At 41.7% G+C, this 17,002-nt stretch overlaps 1 protein-coding gene across 6 annotated transcripts in view; it reads right to left on the bottom strand.

Annotated features, from left to right (window-relative positions):
- The window catches only part of LOC142495174 (uncharacterized), a 329,787-nt gene that overhangs the window by 82,858 nt on the left and 229,927 nt on the right, over positions 1–17,002 (bottom strand). For 5 of the 6 annotated variants that reach the window (XM_075600322.1, XM_075600301.1, XM_075600306.1 and 2 more), the window contains 2 exons: positions 16,562–16,693; positions 13,318–13,374 (listed from right to left, as the gene is read on the bottom strand). In XM_075600322.1, the coding sequence (XP_075456437.1) occupies positions 13,318–13,374; positions 16,562–16,693 (189 nt within the window). The remainder of the gene's footprint in view (positions 1–13,317; positions 13,375–16,561; positions 16,694–17,002) is intronic. The other variant, XM_075600313.1, reaches the window with a different exon arrangement.

The following is a 17,002-nucleotide window of genomic DNA, read 5'->3' on the forward strand; positions in this document are numbered from 1 at the left end:
GGCGGGGGGAGAGCGAGTGGAGCCGGGGTGTCGGGCAGGGGGTAGAGCGAGCGGAGCCGGGCGGGAGGACAGCGAGGTGAGCCGGGGTGCCAGGCGGGGGGAGAGCGAGCAGAGCCGGGGTGCCGGGCGGGGGGAGAGTGAGCGGAGCAGGGGAGCCGGGCGGGGGGGAGCGAGCGGAGCAGGGGAGCCGGGCGGGGGGGAGCGAGCGGAGCTGTGGTACCGGGCGGGGGGAGAGCGAGTAGGGTTGCCAGGTAGCTTATCCAAATATACTGGACACAATGGTGAAAGGTGCGACGCACTCGAGAATCGTTGGTGGGGAAGAATGTTATTTATAAATGACCTGACTGTTAGGTTATTTGTTCTAAATTTCACTCCAAGTATTCACCAATTTGCACCAATTTATATTCTATTTCGTAAAAAATCTGAGGAGGAGTCTTGGGAGGGAGCGCCCTTCCGAGGATTGTTTTAGGAAATAGAATATGAAATAGTGCAAATTGGTGCATGCTTGTTGTGAAATTTAGAACAAATTACGTAATGGTCAGATCATTTATAAATAACTGACCTGCAGTCATACTGTACATGGTGAGCAATACTGATCTTACTGCTCCTCCCACAAATTCCAAGATTGTTGTACCCCCTCCTCATCCTCTCACCCTCCCAACCCCCTTTGTCCTCTCCCCCGTGCCTTCATCCTCTCCCATCCCCCATCCTTCATCCTCTCTCATCCCTGTCATTATCAGTACAGTAGCTTTCAAATTTAGACTTCAAAATCCAGCTTTAAATTGCATATTAAATCATGCCATTGAATAAGTAACTTGCTCTGCCTTCTTGGGGATGATCTGTAAGTAAGAGTGCTGCAGAGATTGCAATGCTGCTGTGATGAGATCTGAGTTATGGAGCCTTTCTGAGAATTTACAATGGTGGTTATTTTTAATAGATCTTAAAAATGGGAAGACTGTTAGTATAGTAAAAGAACAGTAAGGGTGAGTGAGCAATTAAGCAAATTTGCCAGTACTGTATGTACTGTCTGTCACCACACACACACACACACACACACACACACACACACACACACACACACACACACACACACACACACACACACACACACACACACTAACACAAACATACACACACACACATACACAGACACACACTGAGACACACACACACAGCCTCACCTCTCTGCTGCATGCTTTTCCTCCGCTCTTTGGTCCCACCTCCCGATTGGCTGAATTACACAGCAGCAACCAATCAGAAGCTGCCCAGCCCCCTAGCAGCAGCAGCCCTGCTCTATTCCTTGCCCGGTATTATCTCATATTTTACCGGACAGGGTAACCAAATACCGGACACCTGGCAACCCTAAGAGCGAGCCAGGGTGCCGGGCGGGGGGAGCTATACAAGAGATTGCCAATCTAACATTACTAAAGAACACAAGTATAAGTACCTCCTCAGCATATTAGTGAGAGATATCAAGGGGATGCAATCCTAAAGAAGCCCAAGTACCTTCCTAGAACAATCATCTGTTCCTTAGCAGGTCTAAAAATTAGGTAAATACAACCTCAGATGAACAACAACACAACATATTACACCGTATCATGATTTATTTAACGAAAATAAAGCCAAAATGGAGAAGCCATGTGTGAAAAACTAAGTACACCCTTACTGCTTCCATAGGAATTAAGATGCTAAGTAGCAGACAGGTGGTGCTAATCAAATGCCCTTGATTAATTGATCATCAGCAAGTGTGACCACCTCTAAAAAAGCCAAAGTTTTAGCAGTTTGCTGGTCTGGAGCATTCAGGTGTGTGTTAACACTATGCCAAGGAGGAAAGACATCAGCAGTGATCTTAGAGAAGCAATTGTTGCTGCCCACCAATCTGGGAAGGGTTATAAGGCCATTTCCAAACAATTTAAAGTCCATCATTCTACAGTGAGAAAGATTATTCAAAAGTGGAAACCATTCAAGACAGTTGCCAATCTACCCAGGAGTGGACGTCCCAGCAAATTCACCCCAAGGTCAGACCGTGCAATGCTCAGAGAAATTGCAAAATACCCAAGAGTTACATCTCAGACTCTACAGGCCTCAGTTAGCATGTTAAATGTTAAAGTTTATGACAGTACAATTAGAAAAAGACTGAACAAGTATGGTTTGTTTGGAAGGGTTTCCAGGAGAAAGCCTCTTCTCTCTAAAAAGAACATGGCAGCACGGCTTAAGTTTGCAAAGTTGCATCTGAACAAACCACAAGACTTCTGGAATGTCCTTAGGACAGACGAGACCAAAGTGGAGATGTTTGACCATAATGCACAGCTCCACGTTTGGCGAAAACCAAACACAGCATATCAGCACAAACACCTCATACCATCTGTCAAGCACGGTGGTGGAGGGGTGATGATTTGGGCTTATTTTGCAGCCACAGGACCTGGGAACCTTGCAGTCATTGAGTCGACCATGAACTCCTCTGAATACCAAAGTATTCTAGAGTCAAATGTGAGGCCATCTGTCTGACAGCTAAAGCTTGGCCGAAATTGGGTCATGCAAGAGGACAATGATCCCAAGCACACCAGCAAATTTACAACAGAATGGCTGAAAAAGAAAAGAATCCAGGTGTTGCAATGGCCCAGTCAAAGTCCAGACCTCAACCCGATTGAAATGCTGTGGCTGGACCTTAAGAGAGCTGTGCATAAACAAATGCCCACAAACCTCAATGAACTGAAGCAACGTTGTACAGAAGAGTGGGCCAAAATTCCTCTACAACGATGTGAGAGACTGATAGTCATACAGAAAATGATTACTTCAAGTTATTGCTGCTAAAGGTGGTTCTACAAGCTATTGAATCATAAGGTATACTTAGTTTTTCACACACGGCTTCTCCATTTTGGCTTTAATTTTGTTAAATAAATCATGACACGGTGTAATATGTCATGTATTGTTGTTCATCTGAGGTTGTATTTAACAAATTTTAAGACCTGCTAAGGAACAGATGATTGTTATTATGTCCTGATATGTAAAACCATAGAATTCAAAGAGGGTGTACTTTCTTTTTCACACCGCTGTATATATACTCTTTATGCACCGGATACATGTCACGCAACCCATGCTGTTGACCGCAGTATTTTGTTTCCCCTTCTCTGCATGCAGTGGAAGGAATAAATATATAAGGCAGTATAACACTAGTAGTGTAGGACCTACTAAAATGACTTTACGGTGACGTGGTTGCAGGCTTAGAATATTTTGGCCAAAGTATTGAACTTAATTCCCCATATTTATGAAGAAAGAATACATAGTAATGTACTAAATACTTTGTAATGTTGGATGTACAGTAGCATGGGTGCTCTTGTCTTTTGATAATAAAAATCAATACTGTACTTTCATGACCTAGTTGGTTTATTACAGACTGAATTTTACACCTATCATTAGTAGTTTACAAGTCTAGCAATCTCTTTGGTTGACACAGATCTAGCCTTATGGCTGCCTTAATAGAAACTCCTGAGTAGGATTATGAGTCATATTGACTATGCAATAAGATGCCTTAAAGCGGTAAAAGATACCTAAAATACCCACTAACTTAAACGAGCCATAAAATGTCTTCCAGACCAAAAGATGTCTTATAACATAGTACTGTTTACTAAATATTGGCTAAAGTGTCTTCAAGCAAAATGATGGAACAGCTCGCAAAGGGATGGGGGTCACATAGCAGCATTAAATCAGGGAAACTATATTACACAAAACAGGAACCAGCATTACTGTTTTCTCCCGAATTAATGCAGCGTTCACTAAACTAATTTTAACGAACTTAAAAAGCAATTCACTGGAATACGATTTTGTGAGAAATGTTTTGACAGTGAATATGTTTGTTAATAGCCATATCTTCTCCACACCACATATTCCTTATTCTAGAGCGGGACCGTCTCTTCTAGCAGTCGCAAGATCTCTTCCTAGTGCTTATTAAATATAGCGGTAGCTAGATGGTGTCTTCTGGTGCTACAAGACGCTCAGCGGATCATGCCGGAAATGACTATATCTTCCCCTTAATGTTTTTGTCTTTTTGATAGATCCTCTTTTAATTGTCATTTAGTGAGAAGTCTTGTTTTTACTTATTGCTTTTTATTGTTCAAAAGTATATCCTTCTTTTATTTTGCAGCTGTTACAGCGTGGTAGTGGATTTTAGGGGTGACCAACAAAAGTCAAAAAGTTATATTCGAATGGATTACTTGTGGCTTAATCAAGAGTTCATTATAGTACAGTGTACACTACCGACACACTTTATTGAAGTGTGGTCGGTACCGCAAGCCGGGAAATCTCCCGGCTTGCTAGTGGCCGCCCCTCGGCGTGCCGCGCGTCATAGACGCGCGGTCACGCGTCATCGGGAGCGTGCGCCCCCTGCACGCGCGTCCAGGGGCTCCCCGAGGGAGCCCTGGTGTCCCGCGATCGCGGGACAGCGGCAGGGGGTTCCGGGGGACCCGGCGGACCCGGCAGCGGTAGGGAGAGCGCCCCGATCGGAGGGCGCTCTTCCGCTGCTTCGGCGTGCGCCCGTCACTCTCGGGCGCGCGCCAGGCTACTGCTGCGGCACAGAACGGGCAAATGCTCGAATAAACTGTGCCGCAGCAGTATATGAAACCATTAATGTTGGGGATCACTTACACTGAGCTCTACTTAGTGTGATTTGATAGGCCTGTTACACTTTCAATGAGCTTCCCTTGAAGAAGTATCTTGTTCAGTTTTAAACTAATAATAATGCCTTCTCTATCCTCAATGCTAATTTGTTCGAAACACAATCTAATTGAAGTTATTCATTACAATGTATTCTTTTCATAGGCAATTTCACACATTTCTCTGCTAGCAGTATCCAGAGTAATAAAGCATTTACTTTTGAAGCAATATGTTTTTCTCCTTAATACTATTTTATAGCATAATAAGAATGCCGAATGTAAGACATTATTGCAGTGATTCATGAATCACCAATGTGGAGTATCGCCATGCAAACCCTTGTTAACCGCTGCTGACTTGAATAGCAGTTAGCACAAGATTTCTGTGCGATGCCCCGCGTCACTGCATAATGAATTGTAACCTTTGATGCTTGTAATGTAAAGCAGCACCAACTTCTTTAACATCCTCAAACATTTAGATTATAAAGTGCAAATACATTTATGGTACTGGAAAACTTTTAAATCAAAAGGCACAAGTATTTCACATTTAAAATATTTGAACCAATCGATCGGAACTCAATTGGAGTCACTAAGGAATTTATTTTCCCCCTTATAAGACATCAGCGTGTTTTATTTCGTGCCTGTTTTTTTTTTTAGCTTGCCCATTCATTGCCATAGTGGCAAACTATGGCCATATTATGGGCATGGTTTACCACTGTGACAATCGATTGGTTTACTGGCAAATATTTTTTTTTTCATTGAAATGTTATGTATTTTATTCAGTGCTTGTTTTTTTTATTTTTAGCTTGTCCATTCATTGCTACAGCATAGTGGCAAACCATGGCCATATTATGGGCATGGTTTACCACTGTGACAATCAATGGGTAGAGGGAGAGCGGATAGTTGCCCTGGGGAGGGTGGTTAGGCCTCCCCGGTGGGTAGTGGGAGGAGGGTTAACCACTTCATTACTATAGCAGTATAGCACCACTACGGTGATTAAGGGTTAGTGGCCAGTAGTTTGTTTTTTAGTGTAATGTAGCCCATGGAGGACGGGGAGGAAGACAAGGAGGAAGACATGGATGGCCTTCATCCTGGCAGGGTAATGAAGGGGTTAACTCCTCCCACAACCCTCACGGTAGGCATAAACACAAACACGAGCCAACCACCTTCACCCACCCCCGCTGCCCACAATAAACTGGGCACTGATATTTAACCCCTTCAATACCTTAGCGGCAAGGAAGCTACCTGTAAATGTATTTTAATTGCATAGGATGGAAACAGGGGGTCTCTGGAGCTGATATTAATGTGGGTCAGCTCCGAAGACTTCCGGCTTCAATCCAATTCAGTCAAAATATTTTTTTTCTTCTAAGTCCTACCGCAAATCCCATCCTGCCACCCTTGAGGTGACGAGATGAGATCTGCGAGTTTCACGCTAGTTGCAGCCCAGATGAGATTATCGGAGCTACTAGAACAGGGTGATTTCTCAAAAAATTAGAGTTTGATCATTTTTTTAGGTCCCGTTCGGTGTGTCTGAGAGTGACCGCTACCGCTCGGTAAGGAGCACTTCCCGAAAGGGTTTTAGCAGGTTATCGAAGCTACCTATGCCAAATCAGTCGGGAAGTGCTCAAAAGGCTTGATTACTTAGTTATCAAAGTTTATAGAATTGGCCGCATAGAATTTGAGTACTGTATGTTAGCAGGAGGTTGTAGTATGCATGCTTTCAAGTATGTGGGACGTTAACTCCTCTAGCTAAGCAATCTAATTAACCTAGACTGACCTGGTTAAAAAGGGAAGAGGGAAAGCTATTAAAGACATTCAGAGGGGAGAGAGAGCAGAGGAGAGATGACACAGGCGGGCAGCTTGACACTCACTTCTATTTCTTCCATATTGAACTCCAAGGTAAGGATCTCACACTCCTATTCCCAAATCCTGTTTGTGGGACTGAAAACTAGCCTACAGTACCTTACCAGTCAATTAGTAAGGCCCTATGTAAGGTTTCGTTAGTTTCCCTATCGTGAAGAAGTTTATGATTTGTTTTGTCTTAAAGGGACGGTGGGCTCAGTATGCAAAGAGGCAGAGGTGCCAGGTTATCGCATGCCCCTTTGCAGAATGAGAAATTTAGTGTCCCATTCACAAATCTCAACAGCCTATCAGAGCGTGGGAATTCTCCTGCCAGCCAATCACCGATTTGCCGGTATTGTAAAGCCGGGTGGGCACCTTTTCTCATTCTGCAAAAAGCCATGCGATAACCTGACACCTCTGTCTCTTTGCATACTGAGCCCACCCACTGCCCAGGCTCCACAGAGTCTGGGCTCTGGCACATGGTGGCCGGATAGCCCTGTGTTAGCCCAGGATGTGGATATTCAAGCAGAACTGCAGTACCCCTCCTGTTCTAACACCGTGGCATCCCTGAGGCTTTAAAGTCCGGACTCCGAACAGACCAATAGGCACCATGCTTGGTAGCCATCTGGTCCCTCGAATTCCATGACTTGGAAATCCCACAGTTCATTCACAGGTTATCAGTACGTATACCTATTAAATATAAATCTTTAATAAAATATACTGTGTTCTGTCTTCTGTGTGATACAAATATATAAGTCCCTATTCTGGTGTCAGGGATGGAGTGAGTGTATATATTGCCTATCCTCACTAGCCTCATACTTGGCACACTTTAGAAATGACAAACTTTTTACACACAAGAAATCACTCTCAGCTTTATCACTTAGCTGGAGTACCCCCTGAACCCCTATACCAGGTGCAGGGTACCTGGGCACCCTTCCTTATACTAGGGACCCCTCATTACAATAGGGACCCCTTGTATGATTGAAGGTATACATTAACCCATTCATGCCCCTTTACCTTGCCTGGAAGATGTTGCAGCAGGAATCCTGGCAGAGAGTCATAATACCGTTTTCAGTCAGAGTTTGCCCGTAGCATGTGCTTGGCTGCATCCGAGAATCTCATTCGATTCCCAGATCCAACTCCTGGGGTATCCCATAACTCTGGAACCCCGATACATAGACACATTCTGTAAAGACTGTCTCCAACAAACCCACCCTGAAACTTACAGCCTAGAATTCTCCCGGTCCCTGCATCCCAGGAAAGGCAAAACACACAGAAATCTTTAATGTTGCATAATTTGCACACAGTGACAGTAATGCATTAAGGACATCTGGGTCCAAGAGCTGACACTCTAGGACCTCAACCACACGGATCAGGGGTAAAACCTTTATTAGTGAGTACTGCTTTACTGCATGCAGTTACTGTACCTATTCTTTTGGAATGAATCTTTACATGCTCTAGCTTATATACCATATGGCTACATTTAGTGTTTTCGTAGGTTCCCTTCCCTATTGATTTTATGTGGAAGTTTCTTTTGGTATGTCATTAGGGGGTGGTCTTGGACCTTCTTACCACGCCCCTCTGTACAAATATATTTTTATTATTCATTAAATTAGTTTTAATAATACCTCACTACTCCCACTTTATCGATCTGAGAGAATTCATGAGTGAACCTTTCTGTTTGTTTTTGTTCATTACTCCCTTATCCTTTTTTGCACCGGAAGTTATTTCTGATTACATTATTCATTATATCATTACTTTAAGCTGATGCGGTAGCTTTTCCCTCTCTCCCCCCCCCCTCCCTTGTTCCTTATATTGTATACGGAAAACAAAAGAACAGGTCCTACACTCCTACCAATTTAGGCTAAAATATACCAGTGACATGTTTACATTTAGAACCTAAGTCTGAGTAACAAAGATCAAAAGATGCAACCAAATGACTCCTTTGTTACACAGACTTAGGGTCTAAATGTAAACAGGTCACTGGTAGTTTTTAGCTCAAATTGGTAAGAGCGCAGGAACTGTTTTTGCTTTCAAAATTTCCAGGGAACCTTCCACTGCGCCTTAAGAAAAAAGATTTCTTTAATGAGTGTACTGTATTTTGCCCGTGCTCATGGATGGATGTGAAACTTATATCCTAAATGTGAAGATTATTCAGAAGCTTCAGAAAACACACAGACGTATGGAAAAGACGTATGCTTGGTATTACCTGGAGACAGGAAAAATATTGGGTTTGAAACAAAACAAAAGTATGTAACGTCATAACAATGGCGTAGAAATTAAAATGGCAGCGGGCAGGATAGATTGCAAGAAGAAATGCCCATCATTGGACAAAGATGGTGCGCGACTAGATTCCAAGAGAGATTTAAAAAAATCAAGACGACGAAAAAACATAAGATGGCAGGATACAATCTGAAAATGTGCTGCAGCAACATAGAGAACATAGGCTTGCAACCTCAATACCAGGAAGATTGGGGAGGCCTTCATCCAGCAGTGGATGAACAAGGACTGATGATGATAATAATGATGTTTATACTGTACATATATAATGTACAAATTGATATGTACAGTTTTTATTATTTCAGGTATATTGCAATGCTGGTGGTCTCTTTGTAAGAAGGCAAATCACATCAGTATACATATAGTAAGATGGCCAACCTTTGAAATATTAATTCTGAGATACTGTTTTTTCATGCAAATGGGTAATGGTTAAAAAAAAAAACCAGTTTAAAGCAGTAGAGAGGACAAATCCGTCTGGTAAACAAGAAATCCAAAAATAGTTCAGCTTAAAAAGGCATAAGGTCTTGTAATTTTTTTTTGTTTTAATAGATGCAGCAGTTGCTTAGCTTTAAGGAAATGTAATTATCTAAGCTGCCATTCTCCCGTGATCGATCGGCAAAGATCCAGCTTCCCAGGGCACTCAAAATGGCTGATTTATGAAGAAAAAAAACCCACAGGATTTTGAAGGCATTGCTGCTTTAATATTAGAAACGTCACAAAAAAAGATATATTTTAAACCATAATCGGGGCAAAACGAAATAGCAATGAGGTCAGATTTAGTGATGTGTATGCAACCCCCTCTATTGGGATTACTATGTTGTATGTAAAGGGATAACTATTGTGGGTTGTTGCAAAGTACTGACCTTTCCATATTTATTGCTAAACAGTGTAACAGAAATTTAGCCCCGCCCACCTTCTAGCATGTGCTACTCTGTCATCTGAGGTAGGAGCATACCAAGGAACCCAACCCCGTCCCCTGTAGCTTTGGTGACCCTATTATGTCACTATTGAGTATAAATATGGGACCCCAGGAGGAACCCCAAGACCATTAGGAGGGTTTGAGGAAGAATAAGAGGAGGGGGTCTCACCCTGTTATATGTTAGTTGTCTATGTGCAACTTTATGTTTAAAGCTGCAGTTCAGTCTTTTTTTTTAAATTAATTTTTTTAATTAATTTTTTTACTTCAATAGTTTCATGTGGGCAATCTCTAATTACCTAAAGAACTGCATAGCTGCCGGTCAATTCGTTCTCCGTCTATTGATCGGCAAAGTTTGGCGACATCTTTAAATATGGGGAATGTAAATCGTTGCTATAGGAACAAGCATGCTTATTAAAATAGAATACAAGAAAATTGGTCTTTCAAAGTTGTTTTTTTTAAAACAGAAAATGCTGAAAGTATTTTTTCTTACTACAGAACGGATTTATTAAAAAAAACACACATGCAGGATATTGACTGAACTGCAGCTTTAAGAGTATAGTCAACTTTAATATTTTCCTAGTGAGGCAACAGTGCCCCTTACCTTAGAAGGGCCACTGCTGTGTGGAGGAAACACTTTGCACCCTTTGCTAGCGGAGGAAGGTGTGTGGTGACTCATAGCCGGGGAGCCCTAGTACAGGGACTCACTGGGGGGAGTACCACATTGGATTTGCCCCGACACCAATTCCACACCTAGGCACACCAGACCACCATTGTAGGGACTAGAGGCACTATGCACAGGATGACATGTAATGGGAGCCTAGATTGAAGGTGCACTCCTGAACCTAGTGGCCTGGAATTTACTGCAAGGCATTGAGAGTAAATGGTAGGCACATTTCCACCACCCTTGGTCTCTATAAAGATGTGATAAAGCCATGTGAGAGCTGTTTGAATTCCAGGGAAGAAACCTGTATGTATGAAAACCTGTTTTGTCAATAAAACATATCCTGTTTGTGCAAAAAAGTTCCTGGCCCCCTTTATTATCATCCTCAAAGTTTACATCAACCACCCGGCCCGGATGTCAGCACCCTGAGAAAAGGTATGAGAGTCTGTGCACCAACATCTGCACTTGTCCACACTACCTCACTGCAACAACTCGTTTTCAGCAGGGCAAGGAGGGGTTACATGTAGATGTGAAGTACCATGAGTTACCTAAATTGATGTGACCTGCATTTGTAGAATTTAATTACACTTTAACAACCCTGCTCTTAATGCTTATACTTCTGACAACTATCTTGCTGATATGAACGTTTCAGAGTTAGCTGGAAGAAAGCACTGGTGAGAGCAGCTTATTACAGTATACTTGACACTCAATGCATTACATACTATGACAACAAGTACAATTCCAACTACAACAGAGAATATACCGTAGGGTTGATTTAGTAGTGAATGGGCCAACAGGTCTTCTGGCACTTGAAGATGCCTTGTGGAACTGCACTGCTTATCAAATATGGTACATATTGTTTAGCGTTATTATCTAAATTGACCCTTTGACATTCACTGTAACTATTATATTTACAGTCTCTACAGGAGAGAACATGGAAGTGATGAGAGGCCAAAGTGCTACCTGGATTTTCAGAAGTCTATGTCGAGTTAAGGAGTTGTGGCAACAGTGGCACACAACAAAACACCTGATATTCACATTTTGTTGCAGAAGTCATCTGGTTCATCCATCCATTTTATCAAGACATTATTAAATGGGAATTAATAATAAATGATTTAAACAGAATGGAGAATAAAGGGAATTAATCATCTACCGTATGAACCTGCAGCAATTTGCGATTGCCCAATGGTTTTTACCACTGATGTTGATGACTAGACATTGATTTAAGGATATCCCATGTGAACTAATAGAGCTCACCACTCCCTTTTGGCACTTAAGTATCTTCTACCACAGTAAACAAACAAATGACTAAGCAGGAGCACTGTCGGACCTTGCTAGTGCGGGTTTGTCATCTCTTATTGCTAATAATTCAGATTTTAAAGTAAACCACCCAAATGAATATCCAACTTCAGGAATGTACATATTGGGAGGATAGTTTTTTACATCTGGTAGCTGAACAATGACAGAGCAGCATCATGATACAGCTTATTATCTGTGTATCTTAGTTTTACACAGGAAAACGTTCATTAAGAAAAGGTTCTCCATCACAATGGATTTCAGTGAGATTTATTTTTGTGTTTAAAAGACTTGAAGTATTGCATTCCATAACATGAATATTAACCTTATTATCTGAATATCTAATTGCTCCTGATCAGGATGGTGGCCACCTTGTACAATTTGCTATAATTCTTTCCCAGGCATACTGTAACTGAATTGTATAAATATATATATTTCATTAAATGTTCTACTATGGAGAGCTGCTGCTATTAAAAATAGACAAATTTTGAAAAATTAAAAAAAAACAGGCCACGGGATCAATTAATTAAACTTTACAAAATACAATAATCGATCACCCCAGGGAGCAAATCGGAAATGTTTGCACCGATTTTGTACACATTTATTCAAAGTTTATAGACTTTCGTATCTACCTCTTATAAGTGATGCACACTATGCTGGCAACAAGTATTGCTACAGCAACATGTCCGAGTGATTGGGAAGGGTGTGATATAGGTGTTCAGTGTACATAATTATAGGTGCAATATCCCATATGGGAATATTTTTATTTTACTAGAAGTTGAAAAACCTCAGCTTTCCTGTCCCCACCTGTAGTAGCATGTAGCACCCTTTTGTAATACACACGGCTGGTTCCGCTAGCCGTACCCTCTTCTGTGGTGAGAAATATCACTGGCTCAAATTTACTTAATCTATTTCACTGATCTAAATAGCAACTCGTCAGTTATGGGTATTTCAGAGAAACAACACAGGAACAATTATATTGTGCTGACTGGTGCAACTAAGTACAGGCATACCCCGCATTAATGTACGCAATGGGTCCAGAGCATGTATGTAAAGTACAAATGTACTTAAAGTCAAGCACTACCCTTTTCCCACTTATCGATGCTCCGGTACAGGTAGGGAGCTGGTATTACTGTTCAGGACGTGCTGACAGGCGCATGCGCAAGCTGCCATTTGCCTATTGGGCGAGGGGAATCAGCGCGTCACTACTACGGCGGTCTGTAGGGCAGAATAAGTGTCCGTACTCGCGAAGGGAGCTTACGGACACAGGAGTATGGTGCTATTGAAAATATGTCCTTACTCGCGAGTGTACTTAAAGTGAGTGTCCTTAAACAGATGCCTGTACAGATGTTGCCATATTCATCTCCACCCTGCTGCCTGTGGCCTGATCACAGCCACGTGCAGCGCAGGGGGGGAATTGGACACCCATTCTGGAGCAGGGACCCCCGCTGTGTTAATCATTATGGGCAATTAGTATACTGAGTTTTGGCCATGGGGAAGCTGTGATCTGGCTGTGGTCAGGCTGCATTTCAGCTGCATTTCCTTAGGGCAAACTGCTAAATGAATGTGACTGCATCTGTATGCTTGAAATATTGTTGTACATCTCAGGATTGTTACTAGAAATCATGCTGCGCACAAAAATAGGAGAATAAAACAAGGAATAAACATACCATGAATGAAAGCTCCTGCTTTGTCCTTTTCAACTCGGCTTCCAACGTCCGGATACGCTGTGAGACAAACCAATGAGAAAGGTATTCCATAGTTTAGCATGGAAAGGTTTTAACATAGGAAGCACAATATCAGTTCCACTTTTGCTGCTCACCCAGGTCATGTTACTTACCTCAACAGTTTTAATCAAAACTAGATACAAACGTGTACGCTACGAACTTCTACCTATTGTTCAAACTGCTCAGTAACAAATAATACTCCTAAATCACCTGACCTAGTGACAGAATAAAGATATATTTGCCATGTGGTTTTAGACTATGTGGCTTTAAAATAAGTTGGATGGTGGGCAATTGTATAGCCACCAGAAAAAGAGAACAGAAAAGGAAGTCGCTTTGAGGGCGTGGGCGTCAAATGTAGAAAAGCACATTTCAAAACCATCACATTCCCCGAGGGATCTTGGGCAATTAACATTATCTCTCTTTGGCCCAGATGCACTAAGCTCCGTTAAATCGGGGCAAATAATATTAGGTTACCTGAATTAGTAACGGACGGTATTTTCCCAAAGTTTAATTCCTATTTACAAAAGGTACATATATGCAAAAAACCGACAGCAATTGTTTAACTAATTAGCATAGGTTTATTGTCACGTGAAATTAGCGCTGACCTGCATAAGCTTCAAATAACATGGCTCGCATAGTGCCCGTCTTACCTACACGTGATATTACTACCATCTAGGGCAGGGGAGCGCAAACTTTTTGAGCTGCGCCCCTCGGCCAGCTCCCCCTTGCTTCGCTTGTGTGCGGCGTCAAATAACACCGCAGGGTCATGTGACCCTGTTTTCATGGAGACGGCCGTGTGACATCACCCCGCATGACACCGCGCGTCACTTGACGCCGTGTTGCCATGGCGATGCATCACAGCGTCTGAATCAAGGTAAATTTTATTGTTGCAGAGGCCTCACGCGATCCCCCGGCATTTAAATTAAATGCCTCGGGGAAGAGAGCGGGGCCTCTGCAAGCATCCGCGCCCCCCCAAAAAAAATCCAACGCCCCCATTTTGCGATCTAGGGAGACGGAGAATACGTGGAGACACACGGGTGCCCTAAAAGGAACAAACCTAAATTACCTGGGATATATGCAAATTTCAATCACTTGAGTATACTTTGCATACTTACTCAAATTAACATATATTGCAGATCTTAAGCGTGTTTCTTTTTGTGCATGGGTATTTCTTCACGTGCTGTATAAAGGTGAGAGGTATTTGGGACTCTAGTAAAATAGGACTCCTCTTTCTTCTCTATTGCTCTCCACAAAGAACATTGCTGCCTGTCTGAAGCTCGCCAAAGAGCACATAGATCCACAACACTATTGGAACAATGTTCTCTGGACAGACGAGTCAAAAGTAGACATTTTTGGCCTCAACGAGAAACGTTATGTTTGGCGAAAACCAGACAGTGCATTCGAACAGAAGAACCTCATCAAAACCATCAAGCATGGTAGTGGGAGTGTAATGGTCTGGGGCTGCTTTGCTGCCTTAGGTCATGAGGTGAAGCAGTTTTGTATTTAGGAATGGGCCAAAATTCCTCAAAATCGATATGAGAGACTAACCAGCAGTTACAGGAAACACTTAGTTGAAGTCATTTCTGCCGAAGGGGGTGCCACCAGGTACTGAAACTAAAGGTTCACATACTTTTTCACACATGGTTATTGAATGTTGAATAATTTGTTGATAAATATTGAAAAAGTATCATTTGTTTGAGCAGGTTATCGTTATCTATTATTAGGACTTAAATTAAGATCTAATAACATTTTAGGTTTGAACAATGTGTGCAATATGTAAAAATCCTAATGGGTTCACAAACCTTCTCGCCACTGTATATCACATTATCGAAACAAAACTCTTTTGGTATGATTGTTCCAAATTCTACATGTGCTGTACTAAAGATAACATCATTGATGGAAAGTTCTACTAATTACATTGTAATGAAATTTAATGTTCCCAAAGATGAAGATATAAGTCGATGTCCTTACCCTTAATAATAAGACAATACGACAGTGTTCTCCAAAACATACTTAGTGAGTAAAAATGACAGAAGCCTTCGTGAATATTACATATTAAAGTAACATTTTGCTGAGTGATGGGACTGAAAGACCAGTTCGTGTTTCAGATAATCAAATTTAAGGATCACCAGTTACTGTGCCCTCTCTCCCCTTTTCCTGCATTGTAAAGTTCTTTGTTTGTAATGGAAAGATAGGGATAAGAGATTCATGGTTACCAGCACAAGGTTATGTTTAGTTAATCAAAATGGCATCATCCATAATAATGGGATGCAATGTATAATGTCATTACTTTTCAGGTATTTTATATAAAAATGAAGCAGATTTTTATTCCACAGGAATAAATTAATAATAACCCAATGACTCCCATTGATATGCTATTCTGTACTATATCCTGTACCATAACTCAGTCCTCTTCCAATTCAAATCTACCCATTTGCTAGTTAAACCCCAATCGGCTGCTTAGTATTGAAAGGCAATGCAGAGAAATGCAGATAAATTAGTTGCTGATACTCTGCAGAAATTAAGGGGACAATGAAATAAGGTATATAGCAGGTACTAGGGCTGAGGTGGCCAACTCCAGTCCTCAGGGGCCACCAACAGGTAAGGTTTTCAGGATATCTCAGCTTCAGCATAGGTGGCTCAATCAGTGGCTTAGTCATTGAGTGAGCCACTGATTGAGCCACCTGTGCTGAAGCAGGAATATCCTGAAAACCTGACTTGTTGGTGGCCCCTGAGGACTGGAGTTGGCCACCCCTGCACTAGGGGAAGACCCCTGAGTGAGACACGGAAACATCATTTGCCATTTTATCAACTTCTATCTTATTAACATGTAGTTTATGAGGCGCAAGTGCTGGTAGGGTAAACTAAAGGCCGTCATTAGAGTACCTCGTTTATTTGGAATATGTATGAGAATGTTTAACAGGAAACAGAACAAAAATAGCCTGAGGCAAGACAAATATTTTTTTTTGCAACCCTGATTAAACTTCATAATTTTATCTTAAGCACACATTTGGCAAGGCTGTCATTAATAATACATATATACATATATATTTATTAATTAATAATACTAAGCTGTTCTGTTTTCTCCACCTGCTTTCCTGGTGCTTTTAATGGGAGTTGCTACACACAAGCTAACTTGAGCAATTTCATCTTCTCCTGTAGGTTACTTACCACTTGCAAAACATACCTGGTTTGTGGCTTCAATGGCCTCCTCACTCGGTATCTCATCGTCTGCTGTGATCTCGACTACGTTTAGGTTTTCTTCTATGCAGGCCGCATCCTCAGTCGGGTCTAGGATTGTTTCCTCACACTTTGCAAGCTAAAAAGAAAAATGTATGCTCAAACTGTAGAAGGCATGAATCTAAGGAACAAACGTTTCTGAAGATCTCATTTTGAAATCACTTTGTACATTCCTTTTGGACAAGCTTACAATGTATTAAGTGCTGCTAGTGTAAGTCCGTCACTATTATTCCCAGAAGATTCCATGTTTTTATTGCAACTAGAAGTATGTATTGTTCTTTATTGAATATACCCCATAAATACATGAACTCTTGCACTGAAGTTTAAGCACACGTGTATACAAGTCGCACAAAAATGTGTGTGCGCCAGTTCTTTACACAGGTATAGT

The sequence above is a fragment of the Ascaphus truei genome, chromosome 1, assembly GCF_040206685.1.
Source record: "Ascaphus truei isolate aAscTru1 chromosome 1, aAscTru1.hap1, whole genome shotgun sequence".
NCBI classification, from domain to species: domain Eukaryota; kingdom Metazoa; phylum Chordata; class Amphibia; order Anura; family Ascaphidae; genus Ascaphus; species Ascaphus truei.